The following is a 26,224-nucleotide window of genomic DNA, read 5'->3' on the forward strand; positions in this document are numbered from 1 at the left end:
TTGCTCTTATGAAGTTCAGTTGGGGGAGATGAGATCAACATAGTGAAAAACAGTGCAGTTTAGGATAGGCCTTTGGAAGAGCCAAGACCTCGCTAAATCCCAGATTCTTCAGCTATTATAGATGTAGTGTGAGAAGTGGATGCTGTAATGCGCCTAAAGAGCTTAGTGCATATGGTGTGTGCTCAATAAATTGTGGCTGTGATGATGACAGTGACGCATTGATGGCTTTGGATCTGAAAGAAGAGTAGAGCTGGGATATCCAGAGAGAAAGAGGAATGGCCTTCCAGGTGAATTATGGAAAGAGGGGAACAAACATGATGTTGAGAAGGGGTGCTAAGGAGATACAATTTTCTTATTCCCTTGCTTATGGTCACTAGTCACCTATTGGCTCAGCTCTTTGAGGAAGGAAGAGGAGTGAGTGGATGTTGCAGAGTCAGTCAGCAGCCCTGAAGCTTTTCACTGGCCTTCAAGCACGCTGGACATACCGTCTGTCTGACACTGGGACTCTGCTTCATGACTGGTCCTCATCTTTTCTTCCCGCTCCTTGAGCTCAGGCCTAACGCCAGATGAGTGGGTATGAAAAGCTCTAGACATTCCCAGAGTGAGAGCAACCTGTGGTGCTTACAGTCCAGGTTCAGTTGGGTCCCTGACCTGAACAGGTATGAGCCTTTGCTGAGGTACAGAGGAAATGTGACCCCCAGCAGGCTGATGGGAGGGACTGGGCTTGAGGGTAACGGAGGTTCCTTAGGCTATCTTCTGTATGTTATAGGTGGCATCGATCAGTGAAGTATTTGTTGAGCGCCTAGTATGTGCAGAACCAAATGTTAGGACTTTTCAGTAATTCGAGAGAAGTAAAAAATATGGTCCCTGCCCTTGAGGTACTGTAATTTTGTTGTGGAGATCAGATTGACATACTGGTAACAATTCCAGGTCAGTATAGGGTAGGAATAACTAGATGTTCAATTGCTTGCTTTCTTCAGATGCCGCTACCTGGCTGTCCAGCTGTCTCCTGCCATCCCTGTGTTTGCTGCCATGCTCTTCCTTTTCTCCATGGCTACACTGTTGAGGACCAGCTTCAGTGATCCTGGAGTGATCCCTCGGGCCCTACCAGATGAAGCAGCTTTCATAGAAATGGAGATAGGTGAGTTTTCTAACCAGCTGGCAAGATATTGTACAGTGGGTGGCTTTGATAAGTAAGGGAATGGAATCATAATTGTAGTTGCAGACTAATAATCACTTCTAGCCTTTTCCCTCTGAGATCCTGAATCTGAGATCATTACCACCCTGTGAAGAATATGAACTTCATTCTTCCCTGTTCTTGGTTGCATTTTAGGAGGGATATCTTGCCAAGGTCCTGCTGCACTGTTCCCAAGAGGATTTTTTAAAAAACTTTTTGGGGGTCGTCAACTCATTTGATTTTTTTTTGTATTTATTTAATTAATTAATTTATTTGGGCTGTGTTGGGTCTTCGTTGCTGCTCTCAGGCTTTTCTCTAGTTGTGGTGAGCGGGGGCTACACTTCGTTGTGGTGCACAGGCTTCTCATTGCGGTGGCTTCTCTTGTTGCGGAGCACAGGCTCTAGGCATGTGGGCTTCAGTAGTGTGGCACGTGGGCTCAGTAGTTGTGGCTCACGGGCTCTAGAGTGCATGCTCAGTAGTTGTGGCACGCAGACTTAGTTGCTCCGCGGCATGTAGGATCTTCCCGGACCAGGGCTTGAACCCGTGTCCCCTGCATTGGCAGGCAGATTCTTAACCACTGTACCACCAGGGAAGCCCAATTCATTTGATTTTTTTCAAATTTATTTATTTATTTATTTATTTATATTTTTGGCTGTGTCAGGTCTTAGTTGCAGCACGCGGGATCTTTCGTTGCAGTGCGTGGGCTTCTTTCTAGTTGTGGCTCGTAGGTTTCTCTCTAGTTGTGGCACGTGGCCTTCTCTCTAGTTGTGGCACGCGGGCTTCTCTCTAGTTGTGGCGTGTGGGCTCTGTAGTGTGGCACACAGGCTCCAGAGCGCATGGGCTCAGTAGTTGCAGCACGTGGGCTTAGTTGCCCCGCAGATGTGGGATCTTAGTTCCCCGACCAGGGATCAAACTTGCGTCCCCTTCATTGGACGGTGGATTCTTGACCACTGGACCACCAGGGAAGTCCCTCATTTGATTTTCTTGATGAAAACTATAAACCTCTTCATAAAAATATTCTTATATGCATCACATACATACAATTTTGGATATAATTTCAGGGATTCATAGATCTTTTGAAGCACATGAGTGGGTTTCTAACCAAGGATTCCTGCTTTAGGGGAACACACAAGATGAGAGGGGACAGGAACCATTGGGAATTATAGGAATGGTAAAGGAAGTAGTTACAGGCTAATCACAGTACAGTCTGCAGCTCAGGGTAGGGCTCTTTGGGACAGAAATGAAGAGCTACACTAACCAGGAGCCAGGGTGCCTTCATGAATTGAAGCAGAACATCCCAGGACTCGAGGAGGGGAGCTCCTGGGAGACTCCTGGGAGCTCACACTCCTGGGAGACTCCTGGAGCTCACACTGGGAAAGAAGGCTCTGATGCCAGTACTAGGAGGGACTGGAGCCCACCAGATCCAACAGTGGTGCCTACCTAAATTGTTCTCAAATCTGGTACCCAAGTAGCTAGAGTCAGCATCCAAGCCACGTAGAGTAGAAGAAAGGGACCCAGTACTTGTAAGACTAAAAGCTGTACCATTGGTGTACCCATCTGTGGTTAGCCTTTAGTTCTTTCAGGTGCTTTGTTGTTGTTGTTTGTTTGTTGGGATTTTAATATTTTATTGAATTAAAAAGACAAACACATTGGGGTTCTAATAGGTATTATATTTATATATTATTTTTGAGAGAATTTACGCTTGTATAATTATTATGTATAATTATCCCCAAGAAGATAGTACATCTTTCTGTATTTTTAGACTGAATTTTGTGCCCTTTAATAGAATTTTTATAGTTTTTTTAACATAGTTTCTATACTTCTCATATTGAGTTTATTCCTGTTTATATGCATGCTATTGTCAAGGAAATATTTTCTCCCAGTTCTAGTTGGTTTCTTTTCTTCCCCCGCAGTTTTATTGAGATATAATTGGCATATGACATTGTGTAAGTTTAAAGTGTACAACGTTTTGATTTGATACTTTTTTAGGTTGCTTTGAAGGCTTCCAGCTTTTGTATTTCTTTTGTTTATTTAGCTGTGTTTATTTAGCTTCCTAGTGGATTTCTTTTTGAAAAATTTCAGCCTATTTTAGTTGCGGTAAGGGGACATAGATTTGTGCACATCTGCGCTCAAACTACTTAGGGGTGGGGAGAAGGTGGGAATTGTGGGAAGGAAACAGAGGCGAGGTGTGTTGGCGCAGCTGGAGTTGGGGGAGACCTGGACTAGTTAGGAGCAAGATAGGAAGGGACAGTTGTGAGTGTAGTCTTTTCTCTCTCTGGGTTAGTCTTTTGTCCTCCTCTTTCCATCACGTATAGAGAAACTGAAGGTCAAGGCAGTGCCTTGGCTTGATCTTGCCTCTCACAGCAGGCTGTTAGCAAGGTTAGCTCTGTTTTGCCAGATTGCTGGGCCCGGGGCCCAGGCTTAAGCTGTCAGGTTGTTACCTCTGCATTTAGCATGTTTCTCTCAATAGTAGAGTGCGTTCTTGAGTTCATACATATGTTTATGTTAGCAAGTTTTTGTCAACTTACATTCAGCCCTGTACTGGGTATGCTGTGGGTAGGGTCTGGGTGGGGGAGAGAAGAAGACATGTGGTTGGTTCCCTTGCATCATAGCTCACCTCACGGGGTGGGAGAGCCTTGAACTCTCTCCCAGGTGCCCTCATGTAAAGTACATGCAGAGGAATGTTAGGGTGGCATGCTGGTACTTATATCATCCTCTAATGAATAGCTATCCCCATTCTTTAAGACTTGTGTCACACTGTTATTGTTTGATTTCACAGCATCCACCCCACTCCGCTAAAAAAGGAAAAAAGTTCCATATGGCAGATATTTTTAAAATCAAAGTGAATTGAAAAAATATTCTGTTTTTAGAATTATCCTGCACAGCAAGGGTGCAATGAGACAGGCACTCTCATATGCTGCAGATGGGCGGGCATGCAAATTGATGCAATCTGTCTGGGAAGCAGTTTCCCGATAAGTGATATGGGCTTTAAGGGTTCATACCCTTTGAGCCAGTAATTTCACTTCTCTCAGGATTAGCTAAAGGAAATAATCAGAGATTTACACAAATACTTGTAGAAGGATTTTTAATGCATTATTTTTTCTTTTTCCTAGCTATTTTAATGCCAGCAACTTCATATATTACTGCTCAGGCTTCAACATGCTTTTCTTTTTTTCTTTATGTTTTAGAAATTAATTTTAACACATGAACATATTCTTGAGGAAGGGAGGAGGGGGTTGGGATTAGGGTGGAGATCAGAGGGGACTTAAGCTTTGTCTGTAATGTTTTAAGTTTTTGCATGCAGCATCATTTAGATAGCAAAATACCAGAGGCAACTTAAATGCCCAATAACATGAATTGGTTAAATAATTACAGTACATGCATATGATAGAAAATTGTATTGCCAATAATGATGTTTTCAGAAAAAAATTAACAACCATGGAAAAATGCTTACTGTATAACGTTAAGTGAAAAATACAGGGTATAAAATTGTATCTAAAATATAATCTCAAATTTAAAAAATCATGAATGTTTATTTATTTGTTAAGAGTAGAAGGAAAGGGACTTCCCTGGTGGCACAGTGGTTAAGAATCCGCCTGCCAATGCAGGGGACACGGGTTCGAGCCCTGGTCCGGGAAGATCCCGCATGCCGTGGAGCAACAAAGCCCGTGCGCCACAACTACTGAGCCTGCGCTCTAGAGCCCGTGAGCCACAACTATTGAAGCCCACGCGACTAGAGCCTGTGCTCTGCAACAAGAGAAGCCACTGCAATGAGAAGCCCACACGCTGCAACGAAGAGTAGCCCCTGCTCGCCGCAACTAGAGAAAGCCTGCGTGTAGCAGCGAAGACCCAATGCAGCCAAAAATAAATAAATAAATAAGTTAAAATTTATTTAAAATAAAAAAGAGTAGAAGGAAGTATACCAAAATGCATAAATATCCCTGAGTTGAGAGGCCATCAGTGATTTTTTTGTCTTCTATTCGTATTTTCTGTTTTTTCCAAATTTTTTACAGTAAGCATGTATTACTCTTATTTTTAAATAATTGTTTTTCTGATTCTAAATATTACCAGTCTTTTTTCATGCATATATTTTACTTTTGCAAGGTAAAATGCTTCTTTTTAGCGTACAGTTTCATTTTTCAGTATGTTGTGAATATTTAAAATGTGTACATCATTTGAAATGGCTGCATAATATTCCATCCCATGCACGTATCATAATGTACTTAACCAACCTCCTATTATGATATTGAGGTTATTTTCAGTCTTTCACTATTAAAAGGGACTTCTGTGACAAATATCCTGTGTTACCATCTTTTGTACATCTCTTTGTAATTTTGATAAGTTCCTAGAAGTAGAATGGCTGGGTCAAAAGTATACACATTTAGGAGCTTCCCTGGTGGTGCAGTGGCTAAGGATCTGCCTGCCAATGCAGGGGACACGGGTTCGAGCCCTGGTCTGGGAAGATCCCACATGCTGCGGAGCAACTAAGCCCATGCGCCACAACTACTGAGCCTGTGCTCTAGAACCCGCGAGCCACAACTGCTGAGCCCATGTGCCACAACTACTGAAACCTGCGCACCTAGCCCATGCTCCGCAACAAGAGAGGCCATCGCAATGAGAAGCCCACACACTGCAATGAAGAGTGGCCTCCACTTGCCGCCACTAGAGAAAGCCCGTGCGCAGCAACGAAGACCCAATTCAGCCAAAAATAGATAAATTAATTATTTTTTTTAAAAAAGTAAGCACATTTAAAATTTTGGTAGTCACTGCCATATTGCTTACTGGTAATGTATAAAAATACCTTCTCCCTATCCTTGCCAACACTGGGTATTTTTATTCTTTTTTTTTAACATCTTTATTGGAGTATAATTGCTTTACAGTGATGTTAGTTTCACTAGCACATCTGCTTTATAACAAAGTGAATCAGCTATACATATACATCTATCCCCATATCTCCTCCCTCTTGCGTCTCCCTCCCTCCCACCCTCCCTATCCCACCCCTCTAGGTGGTCACAAAGCACCGAGCTGATCTCCCCGTGTTATGCGGCTGCTTCCCACTAGCTATCTATTTTACATTTGGTAGTGTATATATGTCCATGCCACTGTCTCACTTCGTCCCAGCTTACCCTTCCCCCTCCCTATGTCCTCAAGTCCATTCTCTATGTCTGCATCTTTATTCCTGTCCTGCCCCTAGGTTCTTCTTTTTAATACTTGTTAATATAGAAGGTGGAAATGGTATCTTTATGTTAATTTCTTTGATTATCAGTAAAGTTGTATGTTTTCATTTCATATGTTTTTTAGCCATTTTTATTTCTTCTTTTATGAATGTTTTTCTTTATAATCAGCCAAAAAGCTTGAAGAAACACTTTTTTACATGTACACAAAATAATTGCATGGCACTCAGTGGAATTTGGGGAGGATACTCTGTGATGTTGAGAGTCTAGTCTGGAAATGCCAGCCTGGGGGGGACAGTGGGCCTAGGGAACGTTTGATTACTCCCATTGCTCTTGGAGAGGTGGTAAGGCTTTTGGTCTCAAATAATGGCTAGCAGTGGTGTTAACTGTCTTTACTGATCTACAGAAGCTACCAATGGTGCAGTACCCCAAGGCCAGCGACCACCCCCTCGTATCAAGAATTTCCAGATAAACAACCAGATTGTGAAGCTGAAATACTGTTATACATGCAAGATCTTCCGGCCTCCCCGGGCCTCTCATTGCAGCATCTGTGACAACTGTGTGGGTGAGTAAAACCAAAGAGATGTTGCCTGGGGAAAGGCTGAGTTGAAGAAGAGGGTCAGGGTGATTTTTCTCAGGAAAAATCAGTGGGGGTGGGAAGATAGATTTAGATAGGAAACAAGCTAGATTTTTAGTTAAGAAACTTTAGATGGGAAACAAGCTTCCGAACAATTGCAAATCAACTGTACTTCTGTAGATCAAATCATAATTTAAATATCCTCTAGTTTAAAAAAAACAACCTCTTTGGTAAATAAAGAAATAAACTTTACCTGTTTTTCAAATCTAGATTTTCTTCTACTGGATCTGTTTCAAGTGGAACCCACCTTACGTAGGGGGAGGAGAATCCTAGTCCACTGGAGGGCAGCATCGGGGAAGGAAGGGCTAAATAAGAAGTGGTGTTCCCAGGAGGAAAAAAATTGCTAGCATTTATTGAATTCCTAATATATACTAGGCACTTGCTAAGTGCTTTCCCTTTCTCTCATTTAAGACTCATAAGAACCCCATAAGATAGGTATTGTCCTCATTTTACAGATGAAGAAATAGATGAAGCACCTTTGTGTAGGTTCATATAATTAAATTAGTATGAGATGAAGCTGGAACAGCTCTGATTCCAAAACCCTCATTTGTTCTTTCTCTGCTTCTGCTGCAAGGGTGGGGGGTGTATGTGTGCATAATACAGAGATCTGTGCTTCTAGCTGCATATATGTGACTTAGTTGTAATCACTGCCTAGTGTATGCTGAGCCCTGGGAAAGATCAAAAACAGGCAGTAAATATGTCTGTTGATAGGCAGATATGTGCAATTCCTTATATTATCAATAGGCATACTTCCAGCATTTTTTATATATGCCATGGAGCATGCCTGAGTACATTGCTTTCCTCTCATTAGCCAATTCTTTTTAGATTAAGGTTGGGAAGATATATCTTACTTTATATGGTAAAAGCTATATGTAGATAGGATTTTTATAAATTGAAACTCATTTTAAATGAGCCAGGAAACTTGATATTTCAAGGAAGTGTGATGCGAAGGTTTTCAAAAAGTATTCCCTCTCCTTATTAATATTCTTAAACATAAAGAACTCATGCAAATTGATTTTTTAAAAAAGAAGCAATAACATTTCAGTAGAAATATGGACAGCAGATAAAACAGGAAATGCAATTACTTAGTTCACATGAAAAAAAGGTTCATCTCTACTAAAAAGCAAAGAAATAAAAATTAAAACAAGATCTTAAACCTAGAAATTTAGCAAGGAAAACCTGATAACGCTTAGCCCTACACTGGTAGGAGTGTAAATTGGAACAAACTTTTTGGAAGGCAACCTAATAAAATTCATGAAAACCTTAAAACATGTATACCCTTTGGTGCCAGTGACTTGCCTTCTAGGGATCTAACCCAAGAAAATAATTAGAGATGTGGTAAAGATTTAGGTATGGACATATTTACCTCCAGATTATTATAGTAATGAAAAATTGAAAAGAAACTAATTGTCCATCAGTAGATAAATGGTCAAATAACTTGTGGGACATAACATACAGTGGACTTCTATGGGTAAAGCTCATACCAGAAAGCTAAATGAAATAAAATTGAAGATAGGCTACATTTATAGTGTGATCTCAGTTACACATTTAAAAAAATATAAGTATGTATAAAGAATCATGCAAGGAAGTACTCTAGAACGCTTATTGTCTATTATCTATAGGTTGTGGGGTAATAAGGGATTTTGTTTCCTTCATTAGAAAAAAATTATTTTCAAGTTTTCTACAATGAGCATGTATTACTTGTATCAATATTATCAGAAAAAAGTGTGATTTATAATATATTGATGGTAAAAATATTGAATATATCTGTATAAATCTGCATTCTTCAGTGTTTTTTATGTGGCAGGTTTGCTTAAAGTAAGGCTATATCTTCCTTCCCTTTTCTGAAAAGATATAGCCCTTTAACTAGGAGATGCACCTGTTTTTACAGCCTTATTTTTTGACTGGTACACAGCTCACTGCGCTTTAAAAATGATATATTTTATTCTTTGTGCTTTTTTCATTCATTAAAATAATACATGTTGGGCTTCCCTGGTGGCGCAGTGGTTGGGAGTCAGCCTGCCGATGCAGGGGGCACGGGTTCGTGCCCCGGTGCGGGAGGATCCCACATGCCGTGGAGCGGCTGGGCCCGTGAGCCATGGCCGCTGGGCCTGCGCGTCCAGAGCCTGTGCTCCGCAACGGGAGAGGCCACAGCAGTGAGAGGCCCGCGTACCGCAAAAAAAAAAAATTAATAATAATAATACATATTCATTGTAGAAAATATGGGAAGTACAGGTATTAATAAAACGTAATCCCAAACTCACTCTCCATTTTGCTGTATTTCCTTCTAGTCTTTCTCTTGTTTGTGAAATTGGATCATACTAGAGTTTTTAGTCCTGCCTTTGTCACTTACCATTATATCCTGAGCCTTTTTCTACATCTTTAATAAATGTTTTTTGAATATATTATTTTAATGACTGCATAATCCATCATATGGCTGTATTCTAGTTTATTTAGGTGGTCTTCTATCAGTAGATATTATTCACGATCCTGTTTTATTCATTATTATAAAACTGCAATCAAAATTATTAAATTTTTAAAAATTATTAAATTTAAGGATGTGGCGAAATTGGAACCTTCATACATTGCTGGTGGGAATGTAAAATGGTGCAGCTGCTGTGGAGAACATTTTGGCAGTTCTTCAGAAAGTTAACATAGAATTATATGACCCAGCAGTTCCACTCTTGGGTATATACCTGTATTACCCAGTGAGCTCGGGCTGCCAACAAAATACCACAGACTGAGTAGCTTAAATAACAGAAATTTAATTTCTCATAGTGCTGGAGGTTAGAAGTCCAAAATCACAGTGCTGACTGGGTTGATCTCTGGTGAGGCTTGCAGGTGGCCACCTTCTTCCCATGTCCTCACATGGCCTTTTCTCTGTGCTCGCGCACTTCTGGTATCTCTTCCTTTTCTTCTTATAAGGATACCAGTTGTATTGGATTAGGGCCCCACCCTTATGACCTTATTTAACTTTAGTTACCTCCTTAGAGGCCCTGTCTACAAATGCAGTCACACTGGGGTTAGGGCTTCAATGTATGAATTTTAGGGGGACACAGTTCTGTCCATAACAATACCAAAAAAGAACTGAAAACAGGAACTCAAACGTACTTGTACATCAGTGTTCACATCAGCACTGTTCATGAAAGCCAAAAGATGGAGACAATCTAAGCGGTGGTTTGGGGGTGATGAAAATTTTGGGAAATAGGTAGTTGTGATGGTTGTACAACATTGTGAATAATTAATGCCAGTGAATTTTACACTTAAAATTGGTTAAAATGGCAAATTGTATGTTTTATATATTTTACCACAATAAAAAAATTAATAAAAAAGTATTGAACTTAAATTTCTGTGCACATCTCTATTTCCTTATGAGAAATTATTAAAAATGGATTTATTCTGCCGAAAGGGTGTGAGCATTATTAAGGCTCTTGATACGTACGGGCAAATTGCTTTCCAGAAAGGTTCTCTCAATTTGTACTTCCACAAACAGTATATTAGAGTGTACGTTTTACCGTGTTCTCACTAGCACTGAATATTATTTTTTATATTCTTATTTTGATAGGCAGAAAAGTATCTTATTGTTGTATTAGTATTGCAATGAGTTAGTGAATCTGAAAACGTTTAAATATATGTTTATATGGTATTTATTAACTGTTTTGCTTTTTGACTATTTTTGAAGGAGTATTTGTATTTTGTTATTGATTTGTAAGGACTTTTCATAGACTAAGTTACAAAATTCACATACTTTCTCGGGTTTTTTTTTCTCTTTAATTTTCTTTATAGTATTTTTAACATCTATGAAATATTTTTTAAAGTGTATGGAGTCAAATCTATTTTTCTTTGTCATCTGTGGTTTTTTTCCATTACTTTTATGCTTAGAAAGTCCTTCTCCATACAGGAGACAAATGTTCACCTATTCTTTATGGTTATTTTAAGGTTTCACTTTGTTTTTACATTTAACTCTTTAATTCATCTGGAATTAATTTTGGTAAATAGTGTGAGGGAAAAAGATCTAACCTTATTTTCAACCAAGTAACCAATTGTCTCTGAGTTGTTGATGGAATGATACTTCCTTTCTCTACTGGTTTTGAAGCACTACCATTCTCAGACAGTAAATTTTTATATATTCTGTTTCTGAGTGATTTCCATTCCATTGAGCTATGCCACACCATTTCAGGTATGTAGGTTTATAATTTTTTACTAACTGGAGTTTAAGAAAAACCACGCTACTCATTTTTCAAAAGTCCCTTGGCTATTTACACCTATTTATTCTTCCTGTGCTTAGTAGACACACTTACTAAGACTTTTCTTTGGAAAAGCAAGGTCTCTGCTGTTAACTGACAGTGAGACAGATCACTTAACCCCTCAGTGTCTCAGTTTTCTCATCTGTAAAATGGAGAAAAGAATATCTTCTTTTGCCCAACTTCCAGGACGATTGTGGGGATCAAATGAGATGGCTGTGAAAACATTGTGAAAAAGTGAAAAATAAAAGCCAGTGTTTTTTTTTAAAATTTATTTTGGAAGGAAATGGGTTTTTTTGGTTTTATTTATTTATTTGAATTTTATTTTTTTTATACAGCAGGTTCTTATTAGTCATCCATTTTATACACATCAGTGTATACAAACCCAGTGTTTTTTACAGTTGAAATAGGCAGCGATCCTAGGGGTCTTGGACTTAGGTATTAAGTGGATGGCAGGGTTGTGCTTAGTTTTGGAGGTTTTGGCACTGGACTCTCTCTTTCTCCCACAGAGCGCTTCGACCATCACTGCCCCTGGGTGGGGAATTGTGTTGGAAAGAGGAACTACCGCTACTTCTACCTCTTCATCCTTTCTCTGTCCCTCCTCACGATCTATGTCTTTGCCTTCAACATCGTCTACGTGGCCCTCAGTGAGTATACAGGGCAGTGTATGTTGCTGGAGGGGTGGGTGGTGGGAGAAGACTTGAGGACAGCTTAGGGGAGTGGTTCCGTATCCTGGTGGGACTTTACCATTGCGAAGGCACCTTAGGACCAGTTAGAAGTGTGCACTACTATCTGAGCTCCAGACCTCAGCTCACATCAGTTAGGATTTACCGAGTGTGCTGGTCTTCTCAGTGGCCCTCTGCTGGAGACCAGCACCATAATTACTGGTCTGTACCTAGAGTACTGGGCATTTCTGAGGTGATCCCAAAGGTTGGGGATGTATTTTTCCCTGTATGTGTCACCTCTTTTGCCTCATAAGACCTGCCCTTGTGTCAGGTGGTAGAAGGGGTTACACCAGAGAAATGTCTTTTAGTGGCTCATGGTCTACTTTGGGAGATAGAAAATATACACCTGTGTGTGTGTGTGTGTGTGTGTGTGTGTGTGTGTGTGTGTGTGCGTGTGCACATGCACACATACACACACATAAAACAGCCCAAGGACAGATGGGATGCGGAGTTAAAGGAGTGGTCTTAATCAAGGCAGCTTCCTGGGGAGAGATGAGTCCTGAGCTGGGTTTTGAACAGTGAAGAGATATGGATTGATGAAGAGAGAGGATTTTTCTTGGATATTTCTGATTTCTTTCATCTATGAATGAATATCCCGCTCCATGGCCATAGCTGGCGGCTAGGGAAAAGGGAGGGGAGCCAGATGCTTGGCTTGTGGCCGACTCTCTAGTCCAGTGTTGGGTCCTGTATTGAGAAGGTGGACCCTTTAGTCAAGAGAGTACCAGCTTGGAGGTGTGAGTCCCTTGCCTGAATGAGGGCTTATCTCTTGCCGGCTTGTAACAACGGATAGGGAGGGAAGAAAGTGAGTAGGCACTAGGGTATGTGTGTATTTTTTACTAAAGTTACTAATCTTTCTCTCTACTCCTCCTCCCAATTTCACAGAATCCTTGAAAATTGGCTTCCTGGAGACATTGAAAGAAACTCCTGGAACATATCCTCCCCTGGCAGGATGTCCCCGTGAAGCCCTCTTAAACTACTTTTCAGCATGCTTTCTGTCTGTAGTTCTCCACCATCTCATTTTTCAGACATCAGAGAGTGCCAACGTCTAAAATTTTTAAATGTAGCCTTAGTGGTAGCAACTAGAATGGAGGATGGCCAGGGCTTAAAGGGAGGTCTTTTCTTCAACTTTGTCTCCACTGCCTCCCTCCCAAGTCCTTCTGATCCCAGGCTCAGCCCTGCATTCTCTAGTGGGCTATACTTTGCTCTCAATAGACCTCTTGCATCACTTACTAGAAGTCCCACCTTCCTGTTATAGCTAAGCTGATTTTGTACAGAAGTTACATTTCTGAAAAGGAGATTCAGATGGGATTTCTAGAAATCACATTCTGGTTTCTTTCCCACCAGTTTTTTCATCTATAAAGTTTATTTTTTGATGTGTTTTCCATTGGCAGTGATGGCCAACATTGTTTAGCTTTGGACCCCTCCTAAATGTCCCCTTCGAAGAGCCAATGATGAATAAACAGACAAACACCTAAATAGATTAGATCTGTTAGAGAGCTACTTGTAGTGGATAAACAGGCATCCTTTACCTTTCATGAGGGATATAGCCAGCAAGTTTAGAATTCACCCGTTGTTATGTATGGATATATATTTGTGGTATATGTTCCAAGGGGTAAAGATGGTGTGACTGGTGTCATGAGTATGGGCTGCGGCATCAAGTCCCCTGGTGTGGCTTCTTCAGTATTCCTTAACCAACACCTCACTGTTCTAGAAGTACTCATTTGCTTCTTCACACTCTGGTCCGTCGTGGGACTGACTGGATTCCACACTTTCCTTGTGGCTCTCAACCAGACAACCAATGAAGATGTGAGTCAACTTTTCCTCTCCTCATTACATATTCTTCTACCAAAAGCCTATTCTCTAATTACCTGCTGGAGAACTGAGTCTCCAGGGCCTGGGAGGTTGAGGCAGGCAGAAGCCAGGTGTGGGAGATTGTTAAACCAGGTGTGTAGAAGAAAAAGCAGACTGCTTTGTTTGGAGCTGAATGCCTGTAGGGAATTAGGAAGAAGAGATTGAATATGGTTGGGTGAGCACAAGGTCTTTAGCTGTTCATAGGTCCTTAAAAGCTAACTGGTGCCTCTGGGTTTGGAACGGAGAGGGACAGTTGCATTGAATAAGTCCTTGCTTTTAAAAAGTTACCGATTGGGACTTCCCTGGTGGCGCAGTGGTTAAGAATCCGCCTGCCAATGCAGGGGACACCGGTTCGAGCCCTGGTCTGGGAAGATCCCACATGCTGCGGAGCAACGAAGCCCGTGCGCCACAACAACTGAGCCTGTGCTCTAGAGCCCGTGAGCCACAACTACTGAACCTGCGTGCCTCAGCTACTGAAGCCTGCACGCCTAGAGCCCATGCTCCGCAACAAGAGAAGCCACTGCAATGAGAAGCCCGCGCACCGCAACAGAGTGGCCCCCGCTCGCCGCAACTAGGGAAAGCCCGCGTGCAGCAACGAAGACCCAACGTAGCCTAAAATAAATAAATTAATGAACTAAAAACAAAAAGTTACCGATTAATCCATATTCATTGTAGAAAATCAGGAAGTACAGATGAGCAAAAAATAGCAAATAAGTCCCTGTAATTTTACCTCCTAGGCATCACCATTGTTAATGGTATGATCTATAGTCTTCTAGACTTGTCTAGACTTGTTCTCATGTTTGTTTATGTATTTTTAAATGGAAATAATACATAACGCTCAGGTATCTGCTTTTTTACTCTATTGTGAATAGTTTTCCGTGGCTATGCATGTATTTCTCTTTTTTTTTTCTGTTGTGGTAAAAGACACATAAAATGCACCATCTTTTTTTTTTTTTTGGCTGCGCTGAGTCTTCGTTGCTGCGCACAGGCTTTCTCTAGTTGCAGTGAACAGGGGCTGCTCTTCGTTGCAGTGCGTGGGCTTCTCATTGCGGTGGCTTCTCTTATTGCGGAGCACGGGCACTAGGCGTGCGGGCTCAGTAGCTGTGGCACAGGGGCTTAGTTGCTTCGTGGCATGTGGGATCTTCCTGGACCAGGGATCGAACCCGTGTCCCCTGCAGTGGCAGGTGGATTCTTAACCACTGGACCACCAGGGAAGTCCTTAAAATGTACCATCTTAAACCATTTTTTAAGTGTACAATTCAGTGGTATTAGTACATTCACATTGCTGTGCAACCATCACCACCATCCATCTCCAGAACTTTTTCATCTCCTGTGCTGCATGTATTTCTTCAACATAATGTTTAAGCCTTGGCTTTTATCTTGCAGATCAAAGGCTCATGGACAGGGAAGAATCGTGTCCAGAATCCCTATAGCCATGGCAATATTGTGAAGAACTGCTGTGAAGTGCTGTGTGGCCCCTTGCCCCCCAGGTACTCAGAGGACTAGAAGATCCTGGAACTCTTGGGACAAGCAGTTTGACCTGATCCTGTCACCTGGTGTGATGCATTCTTCTGAACATGGCCTCTTCGTGTCAAAAGAGGTCTTCCCAGGGATTGTCCCTTGGTGCCATATCTACATGGACCATAGGCCATGGGCTGGTTGTTTTGAAGGGATGACCTTTCATTCTTATTTTATCTGTTTGTTCCCTCGTTAATGTGGTATTCCCTGGTTTGTGGAAGAAAAAGTGAATGGAAGGTAGGAGATGTGTGCTAGGATCGGGCTAGACTGCCAAAGGGCAGGTTTATATTTTCCAGCACACACAGGAAGATTCAGTGGGGTGGGTGGGTGGAGAGGTGGATGCAAAGTGCTTTGTTAACTCTCCTGTCTCCTTCAGTGTGCTGGATCGAAGGGGTATTTTGCCACTGGAGGAAAGTGGAAGTCGACCTCCCAGTACTCAAGAGGCCAGTACCAGCCTCTTGCCTCAGAGCCCAGTAAGTGTTCCTGACTTTTTAAGGCTTTTAGACTTTAAGACTGAGTTGGGGATAGAGGGTGTAGACTAAATTTACACCTTAGAGATATAATTAGGCAATTTTGTGTCCAATCACTCCAGCTTCCCTGTCTCTGCTTCTGCCCTGACATTGCCTTAAGATCTTTATGCCCTTGACATAGATTGAGATCTAGTCATTTCTTCAACATTCTGTGCCAGCCAATGTGCTAGGTGCTAGGGATACACCAGTGAACAAGTCACATAATGCGTCTGCTCTTATGGAGCTCATTGTCTAGTGGGGACGAGAGAAAACAGGTTATTAGTCCGTGTAGTGAAAAGTGCCTTGATGAGGGAAGCATAAAATGCTATAGGAGCAATGACAGGGGTCAGGGGGGTGGGTTGGAGTTATTGGTGTGGTTACCTTGGTAGAAGGAGACTTCCTCACTGGAATATGCAGATGTGGAAACTCTCCCAGCTATACTGATCACATATGCTTTAATAAAGTATGTTCCTAAAATTATTAGTTGAACTTTCTTTTTTTTGTAATAGCTCTGTTGAGATATAATTCAGATACCATAGAATACCTGTTTAAAATGTAGGATTCACTGGTTTGTAATATGTTCACAGAACTGTGCTATCATCACAACAATCCATTTTAAAACATTTTCATTGCCCCCCCAAAAAAACCCCTGTACCCATTAGCAGTCACTCTCCCTTTCCCCCCAGTTCCCTCAGCCCCATCCCTAGGGAACTATTAATCTACTTTCTTTTGCTGTAGGCTTCTTCTGTACATTTCATAAAAATAGAATCATATTATATGTGGTCTTTTGTGACTGGCTTCTTTGATTTAGCCTTGTATTTTCAAGGTTCATCTATGTTGTAGCATGTAGCAGTACTTCTTTCCTTTATACGGCTGAATAATATTCTGTTATATAGATAGACTACATTTTATTTATCCATTCATCAATTGATAGACATTTAGGTTGTTTCCACCTTTTGGTTATTATGAATAATGCTGTAATGAACATGTGTATGCAAGTTTTTTTTTTGACACAACTCAATTCAGATTTTTTTTAGCAGATATTCATTTTTAATTATTTATTTATTTTTGGCTGTGTTGGGTCTTCGTTTCTGTGCGAGGGCTTTCTCCAGTTGCGGCAAGCGGGGGCCACTCTTCATTGCGGTGCGCGGGCCTCTCACTATCGTGGCCACTCTTGTTGCGGAGCACAGGCTCCAGATGCGCAGGCTCAGCGGCCATGGCTCACGGGCCCAGCCGCTCCGCGGCATGTGGGATCTTCCCAGACCGGGGCACGAGCCCGCGTCCCCTGCATCGGCAGGCGGACTCTCAACCATTGCGCCACCAGGGAAGCCCAACTGGTTTTTTTGTATATTGATTCTGTATCCTGAAACCTTGCTAAACTTCTTTTATTAGCTCTAATAGATTTTTAGTAGACTTGAACTTTCTTTTAAAATCAAATTCTCCTGGAATTCCCTGGCGGTCCAGTGGTGAGGACTTAGCACTTTCACTGCCATGGGCCGGGGTTCAATCCCTGGTTGGGGGACTAAGATCCCACAAGCCACGCAGCGCGGCCAAAAAAAAGAAATCGAATCCTACTCTTAGAGGAATGCTATTTGTAAGTTAGATAATTGTTCTCTACTTTGCCTTTCTTAAATTTTTAATTTTCTTTTTTGAAGTATAGCAAACTCATGTTTATATATCATTATCATCATTTCGAATATTGTTTTTCTGATGAGTCTGATCTTAAATCATTACAGTATAGGTTAGTGATTCTCAGTTGAATGTGGGGATGGGTGGTATTTTAGAATCACTCAAGAGGCATTTTCAAACCAGATATACCATCTGAAGATTTTACCACCCCACCCTCTTTGGTTTAGAATCACTGTTCTAGGGAGGTATGTGTTAGGGCCGAAAGAAGATTGAGAACCACCATGTCAGGCCTTGTTAGACAAGTATGTTATAACATTGTGTTGTGAAGGAGGGAAGGTGGTCTGTGTAATTATTTGTGGTCCCTTTTATTATTATCATGCATAATAATAGAAACATCTGTCCACAACAGACAGTTAAGAATAGAACTCAAATATACTTCAATTGCCTTCTGCTGAGAAGACGACAGTCTAGTCTTGGTTCTGAGTTTGGTGTTGGTGGCGGCGTATCTGTAGCGTCAGTGTGGTTGATGGGTTCAGAGGAAGAGTTCAGTGTCTATGGATTATCTCCATTTGTATTTTGAGGGAGAGCTTTGTATTGAATTTGATATCTTTTCCTTCTCAGGCTCCAACAGACCATCTAAGCTCCGATGAGATGCCGGAGGACACCAGCACTCCTGAAGAGATGCCACCCCCAGAGCCCCCAGAGCCCTCACAGGAGGCCACTGAAGCTGAGAAGTAGCCTATCTATGGAAGAGACTTTTGTTGTGTCTGATTAGGGCTGTGAGAGATTTAATGGGAGAAGATAACCTGAGACAGAGAGCAAGTAAGCTGTTCCTATTACTGTTTTTCTTTGGTCTTTATTCACCCAGTTGTAAACTGGCATTTTCTTGCTGCAAGCTTTTTTAAATTTCTGGACTCCAAGCAGTTGCAGAAGATGTCAGTCACCTCTGGTAACTGGACAAATGGGTCCCTTGGGCCCTGGCACTGGTTTTCCATGGCCTCAGCCACAGAGGCTCCTTGGACTCCCCTCTCTTCCCAGATCCCAGCTCTCCTGCTTGGGGTCACTGGCCCAATTCTGGGGTAAAGGTTCCTGAGACTGACTCAGATCCTCTCAAGCTGCTGCGCATCATGAGTCCAGGGGCAGTCACAGAGAACTCTGGCCAGGGAATTCTAACTGGATTCTTGAGGCCTTCAGAATGGAGGGGGATGGAGAGTGGGCTTGGAAGATTCTCCTGGCTACAAAGTGCCAACATTGCCAGCAAATCCTTTCAGGAATGGGGTAGGCAGTTTCCACTTGTTGTATTTATTCGTGCAGCTTCTCCTTTGTCCCCTGTCCACTCTCTAACTCCCAAGCCCCACGCTTTTCCAGTGAGATATATGTAAGTAATTGCAGTATAGATAACAATTCACATTTCTCGTAGACTACCCAGAAACTTTTTAATACCTGTGCCGTTCTCAATAAGAACTTACTTATGAGATGCCAACGGCACGGCCCCTCGCACTCTCTGTCTCATCTCTCTTCCTCTCTCATTAGCCCCTTTTAATTTGTTTTCCTTTTGACTCTTGTTCCCGTTGGGAGCAGGAACGGCAGTAATAAAAGTCTGCACTTTGGTGGTTCCTTTTCCTCAGAGGAAGCCCGAGTGCTCACTTAAACACTACCCCCTCAGACTCCCTGTGTGAGGCCTGCAGAGGCTCTGTATGCACAAATGGGGAAACTAAGGCACAGAGAGGCTCTCCTCTCCTCTCCCCCATGTCCCCTCAAAAAAGAAGAAAAAAAAAAAAAAAGGATAACCAGTACTTCCATTAGGCCTCGGCTGAGTGAGGAGGGAAAGCCCTGCACTGCTGCCCTCCTGGGGGACCCACTCCAAGGCCTTGGCCCACCGCGGGCTTGGTAACCACACCGGGGGCTTCCTCCAGGCCCCGCTCTTCCAGCACTTCCACCGGCAGGGTCCCAGAGCCGCTTCACCCTGGGGGTGGGCTGTGGCCCCCAGTCAGCTCTACTCAGGACCTGCTCTATTTCAGGGAAGAAGATTTATGTATTATATGTGGCTATATTTCCTAGAGCACCTGTGTTTTTCTAAGCCAGGGTCCTGTCTGGATGACTTCCGGGGAGGGGGGGGAGTGTAAACCAGAACTTTTAATCTATTTGAAGGCGATTAAACTGTGTCTAATGCAAACTGCCTGCCTCCTCCTTCCCCCTTCCATTTCAAGAACCACCATGGGGGTGTGAATATCTTTGGGGGGTGGGGTGGGGGTGGGGGTTGAAGGGGGTGCTTGTTACTACACATACTTCCATTTTCCAGGGGGCCCTTGGGTTGGAGAGGTAGCTCCCAAACTCTCCATTGACCTATACTACATTCTGGGTTGAAGTTTACCTTATTCTTGACTATGAAAAGAGGCCTTTCAAGGCCATGAACAGTATTAGAAAGATTGGGAGGGTCAGGGGTTATATTAAATTAAGAGAACAAGTTCTTTAATAGGATATTGTTTTTATGCAGATGGATGCTGTTAATTGCAAATGAGTCTTGGTTATTAAAGCAGGCTCCTCAGGGCCTCCCCTTGGAAATATTTTGTTAGTGATCTTTTACAAGTGATGGTATATATTTCTTTTTAAATGGTCTGTAATCAAGATTCCTTACCAGTTCTTGTCTCGCTCTTCCCAGTTAATCAGAAGTAATGAAATTCGGCCGCTCCTAGCTTTTTCTCTATGTCTTCCTATTTTCTTGTAGCAGGATTTGAGTTTAGCAATCCTTAGAGAGACAGAGAGACAGACTGGGACTCTGACTGACTCAGATTCCGGTCCTATCTGCCTCTACTTTCTCATTCTTTTTCTGGCTCTCTCAGTTTTGTCCTTGTAGTTAGATTTTAGTTAGTTATAAGGCCAAGCCTGGAGAGTTGGGAAGATATTAGGTTTTTCCAGTTAACCTGCCACTCAGATGAACCCATTTTTAGTCAGTTCTCAACCTATCCTGTCTTAGCCCATCTCCTCTCTCCTCCCTCAACTTACCTCAGCCACTCTTCTGTTGACCCTTGTGTGAGTTAGAGAAGCTTTCTTTTTCTGAGGTCAAGGGTCGGAATGGAAACCCCTTATCATTAGTGTGAAATGATCTTTTTTTTAAAAGCTTCTGCTTTTCCCTACTCCCTACCCTTGTTCTTTTCCTATATAAATCTTCTGCATTTAAGACCTTGGCCTGAAGATCTGTCCCGTTCATCCCATGCACCGGCTGGGACTGTTCCTAGTCTGAGTTCTGATCAGAGGGGAGATTGAAGAATTGGTCCCTCCCAGGGGAATAGGCTTTAAATTGTTTGCTCTTTTCAATGGCTGACATTCTTTCCACCTCTCCCCTTCCTCCCCATTCCTTAAGTTTCCTATGCACCCCACTTCCCCAGACCAGGATGGTTGGCACGGATCCAAAACCTCTGGGGGTTGGTGGAATTTGGCTCTTTGAGGCCTCTTTTTTTTCTTTCATGTCCCTTTGGCCCTGGGGCCCTGCTTGCCACAGTGGAGAACACCATCTCCCCCTTTGCTTTTTTCACCAGTGGCAGCAGTGGGTTCTAATTCTACAGCAGCTAAACTCCATTCTTCCTGCCCTGCCCTTCCTGCGTTTACCCTTAAGGCCCCTTTTCCTACTGACCAAATCTCTCTACCTTGTTGGGGGAAAAAGAAGTATTTTGTTTTTAAATCTATTTTCTAACTTAAATGCAATTTAATATGTAAATCTCTGCACTTTTGTGTGAGCCTACAAATGTGTATGTGTGCTGGGTTTTTCACTCTGGTGTTTCGTAATAAAGAAATCCTTCTTTTCGGGGGGAAGCCAATTAATGAAGGAGACTTGAATGGTTTTAGAAATACAGGGATGTCTGTTTCTTTGTGCTTCTGCCTCATTTCTTTACTTGTGCCTAGTGTGCGTGACCGGACCCCTCCCCCACCTTTTGACCCCCTTCTTTTGAGAGGGCCTTCAGCCTAGTGGGGCAGAGAGAGGGACCCGAACTGTGTGTCTGGTACCCCTCTGAGACCACTTGGATTGGCTCAAGTGGTAACCTAGCAACCTAGCCCTCCTCCCTCTCCCCATAGCCTAGCCCTGTTAGTCCTTTTCTTCTAGCTCAGTTCATTTTGTACCCCTTGAGGCTTGGGGCCAGGCTAGGGAAAATCACCAAGGGATCACAGTAAATTTTTTTTTAATGATAATTTGCTCTTGTGCCTTGGTGATACTAAAGAAGACCAGTACTTCCAATAATTCAAAGAGCATTTGTGTCAGTTTTGAGAATACATTCTAGGAATTGCTTGCTGTTCTTGAGCAGTGCGTTTTAGAAACAGTATCAAAGGCTAGAACTGCAAATATCGTTAGTTTTAAAGGATGCAAGCCCAACTCACAAAAAAGGGAGTCATTGTGGATTTCATGTTTTGGATAAATATGAAAGGGGAATGGGAACTAACATATTTTTATAGTTTTAATATCATACACTGAATTTCCAGTAATGCAACAGTTGTGTAAATTGAGTGAAGATGGTACTTTATTTTATTCAGAAGTTTACCAAGAGTTGTGATCTTTGAAAATCATGTCGCCAGTAGCACTGCCATTCATGGATTTTTAAGTTGCCAATACTTAGTCTTCCTCTGTAGCAGCTGCATTCGCAGTGAATCTACATATATAAGTGGAAGCATCTGACTTAATCTTCTAGTATAGTCTTGTGCAGGCATTTGTGTACTGAAATATCTATTATCTGATGATAAATGACGTTCCTTTTATTTCTCCTTTATACTATAGTTAGTGTATTATATTGCTATTCTGGAAATTACGTGTATAAGCAGTTTATATTAACTATGAGATTCATTTCAGGGTGGCAAAGGGTACGCTGCAAAATATTGTATATACCAACGGAGGGCTGGGGCTGATAGGGTTGAGAACTGTTGGACTAGAGTATCTCAAAGGTCCCTTTCTACCTCTAAATATTTGGAAAATTTAGAAAATCAACAAACACCGCCCCATCCCCTTATACCTTTAACGTGCTTTTTAAATTTTAAAAGTAACACATGTTCATCAAATTTAAAAGTAGCACATGTTGAAAATTTTGAAAGTACAGGAAAGTAAGAAGATTGAAAAATCACTCATAAACACATCACCAAATATAATAATCACTGTTAATGTTTTGGTGTATTTCTTTCTGGTCTTTTTTCTGTACATATATATTTTTGAACATAACTGGAATTCAACTATAAATATAGTTTTGTAATCTTGCTTTTTTTACTTAGCGTTTTCCATATCATTAGAAATTATTTGAAAATACTTCTTAATGACTCCATAATACGTGCATAACCTTTTCCCTATTGTCAGACATTTAGGTGTCTCCAATTTTTCATTATTATGAATATTGCTGTGATGAACTTCCTGATATATGGGCATATCTTATTTCCTTAGGATAGATTCCTAGAGGTGGAATTACTGAGTCAAAGGGAGCACTCTTTTAAAGGCTCTTGATAAATATGGCCAAATTGCTTTACAGAAAGGCTGTCCCAGTTTGTCCTACCAGCTTTGTATCAGGGAGCCTCCTTCAACACACCTCATTTAAACATTTGGTAATTTAGTAGCTAGCTGTTAACTGGTATCTTGACACCTTCATTTTTTAATTTCTATTTCTTCCGTTAATAATGAGGTTAAACATTTTCCACACCTCCCCTCTGCTTTATGTTTCTTGCTTTTTGTATTCTGCGAATTGGCCTTCCAAGTCCTTTATCTTTCTTCTGGTATTGGGGGTTTTCTACTCAATTAATAAATGAAAGCTTAGAGCTCACCCTCCACCATGGGCCAGGAAGTGAAGGGGCCTTGATTTAGAAGTGGTTTTACAACTCTGGAGCATGGCATAGAATTACCTCCCTAAAGTTCCATGTCCCTTCGCTCTCTTCAAGCCCCCCTCCCACTGCCTTTTCTGCCAGCCACTGCCCATCTTCAGCTTCTGACTGTTCCAACTTGGCCAAGTGGGTGATAGTTTTGTGCCCCAAATTAGAGACATGATTGTCATAAAACCTGGCCTCTGTCCATGACATCCCTGAAAGGAAAACACTGATCATGTAGAGTCCACGTTGCTTGTGCTCACTCTTGCTCCCTCTCTCTCTCATCAGAAAATTAAGCACTGTGACTTATCTAAGGTCACATGGACAGTTACTGGTAAAGCAGAGACCAGAATCCAGATGTCCTCACTCCCAGTCCAGAGAGTTTTCTGGCATAACCCCCTGCCCCTCAGTCGAGCAGGTGTAGACAGAGAAAGCAGTTTGAATAATTCCAAGTGTCACTTGAATGAAATGAGCCTTTCCTTCATTTAACATTCAATAAATACTTGTTGAAAACTGACCATGTGCTAGGGTTAACTTTAGGAGAAATGGCATTGCTGACCCCATTCTCTTGTGAGTTGAGAAACAGCAATAATTTTAGGATTTTTTTGCCATTTTGGATGAATTTTACCAATGATCTCTCCCTTTTGGGCATGCAGAGGGCTGACTATATATAGTCAGACTGATATGGGGGTAGTTGTTGGGTTTTTGTTTTAGACTTAAATCTCTTAAATCTCTCTGCAGACCCCTGCACTTAGGTTGAACTGGTGGTGGGGTTTCTTTAGCACAGAAAGTCAGGAAGTTGCCTTGCCGAGTTCCCACAGTCAAATCGCCTGTCCCTTTGTGAGGGCCATTGCCTTGGGCTCTCTCTGACGCTATCCCTGGCAGGTCCCAGAGGCAATGGTATACAAATGCTGTATTGGTAACTGTGAAGTTCTAGGAAAAGGTGAAGCCTACATATCAAGTGCTATAGAATTCCGTTTATTTAGGACCTTCCTGGAGGAGGAATGTTGGCTGGGTCTAGAGGAGAGGCAGTTCCTTCCCACTTGATTGTGTTGTTGGCTGAATAATATAGAATGTGGCCGACGTTGTATGAGAAGCCAAGGTAGCCTCTATTGTGAAGGAGAGGTGGGAGAGCCACTTCTTTTCCCCAGCTGGGAAACCTCATACCTCATCCTGAATTTCCTGACTTGGGAGGGGGGAAGGTGTTGAACCTCACTGAGACTACCGTGATCAGTGCCCATTTTCCCCTTACAAACCTCTTGTAGCTTTTGTTTTAATGCCCTTGGTCTCTAGTGGCCCCACTGAGGCCTCCACTTCTGTGAAAAGCCTGGGCGGGGTTTCTATGAGTGAGAGGCAGACCATGCTGCTTGAGAGTTTGGGCCGGAGCAGGAGAGGGAATTTGTGGAGGCAATAGCCATTTTTGTTGGGGGGAGGGGGGAGCTGATCAGGACCTACCTGGGGAAATAAAGGCAAGGAGTGACAGGCAGGGGCGATGGTTTAGCTAGAATGTGCTGATACCCCCAGCTGCTTCCCCTGATGGGCTGGGGAGGTATCTCTAATCCCGAACTGGAGAGGAGCTGACTGGACTCTATCTACACTTTTTCTTTTTGAATCTGGCCTTTATCCTCTTCTTTCTAGCAGCCCATGGATGTCCAGCGGAATTGCCTAAAATAAGTCTGATACCCAGGGCTGATCATCGTACTGTAGGCTGGGCAGAGCTAGGGCTGTCCCAGGCTCTCAGGTGGGCTTTCTCCCCATCACCGGCCTCTCGGGACACCAGAGCTGGCACCCTCTACCCTGAATCCTAGCACCCTCTGGGAGCTTTGATATAGCATGTCTCTGAGCTACAGCAGTTGGTCTGCAGACAAGCACATGTCAGAGTGGCCTTTGTGCCCATTCTTGAGCTCAGTACCTTGGAGGTTACAAAAAAGTTCAAAAATCCCCAGCATTTATTGTCACTGTGTGCCAGAAACTTTATACGCTATCTCATTTATTTCTCTGATAACCCCAAGAGGTAGGTATTATTAGCTCATTATTCTTTTTTGTTTAATTTAATTTTTATTTATTTTAAATTATTTTTAAATTGAGATATAATTAACATATAACATTGTGTAAGTTTAAGGTGTGCAATGTGTTCACTTGATATATTTATATATCACAATATAGATCATTGTTCTTATTTTACAGAAAAGAAATACATGTGTATGTAATTACCTCAAATTCTGTAACTAACTAGTAAGCGGTGGAGCCAGGATTTGAAGACACTTTAGAATGCCAAAGCCTTTGCTCTGGGTCACTACACTAGCTAGGGGTCCAAGATGAGACTAGCCTTGAAGGGAATGAAATGGAGGTTGCAGGGTGGTGACTTGTTATCATTCACTGAGCGTGAATTTTGTGCTTGACACTGTGCTAAGTATTCTACATACACTAGTTCATTCAATCTGTGTAACAACCCCATGAGGCTAGTACTATTATCCCCACTGTACTGATGTGGGAAAGTGAGGCTCAGGGAGGTTAAGCGGCTTGTCCAAAGTGACCCAGCTAGTGAGTGACAGGGCCAAGACTTGAACTCAGGTTGGCCAGAGATCCTAACTGCTAGTCTTCACCTTCCTGCTCTAGAGGAGCCTCCACTTACTGGAAAGGCCCAAGGGCACAGGAAGAGCCCCATTGCCCTCTTGGACCAGCCCTCCCCCCACCTTCCAAGGGGAGCTAGAGGCTACGGCTCCCTGGGCCTCTGACATCCGAGGCTGGGGTGGGGGTATAGGGTATCCAGCTGTGAAGACTCAGCCTCATGGACACCAGCCCTTGGTTTGCTGGGCTCAGGGTGCCACTTGGCATTTTCTAGATGTCCGTGGGGCTGGATAGGAGCTTCCAGCAGCCCTGCCTGGATAAGGGGCTGCAGGCTTTGCACTGCAGACCTACAGAGGC

General features: G+C 42.4%; 1 protein-coding gene across 2 annotated transcripts in view; it reads left to right on the forward strand.

Annotated features, from left to right (window-relative positions):
- Positions 1–22,703, forward strand: part of ZDHHC9 (zDHHC palmitoyltransferase 9) — a 34,504-nt gene extending 11,801 nt beyond the window's left edge. For both annotated transcript variants that reach the window (XM_089904098.1, XM_089904099.1), the window contains 8 exons: positions 981–1,141; positions 6,758–6,916; positions 11,742–11,879; positions 12,840–12,886; positions 13,659–13,763; positions 15,195–15,298; positions 15,703–15,799; positions 18,086–22,703. In XM_089904098.1, the coding sequence (XP_089760224.1) occupies positions 981–1,141; positions 6,758–6,916; positions 11,742–11,879; positions 12,840–12,886; positions 13,659–13,763; positions 15,195–15,298; positions 15,703–15,799; positions 18,086–18,202 (928 nt within the window). In that variant the 3' untranslated portion in view covers positions 18,203–22,703. The remainder of the gene's footprint in view (positions 1–980; positions 1,142–6,757; positions 6,917–11,741; positions 11,880–12,839; positions 12,887–13,658; positions 13,764–15,194; positions 15,299–15,702; positions 15,800–18,085) is intronic.
- Positions 22,704–26,224: the final 3,521 nt, after the last annotated feature.

This window comes from Delphinapterus leucas, chromosome X (genome assembly GCF_059928025.1).
Source record: "Delphinapterus leucas isolate spDelLeu-1000000601 "Yukka" chromosome X, BTC_Dleu_Yukka2, whole genome shotgun sequence".
Lineage (NCBI taxonomy): Eukaryota > Metazoa > Chordata > Mammalia > Artiodactyla > Monodontidae > Delphinapterus > Delphinapterus leucas.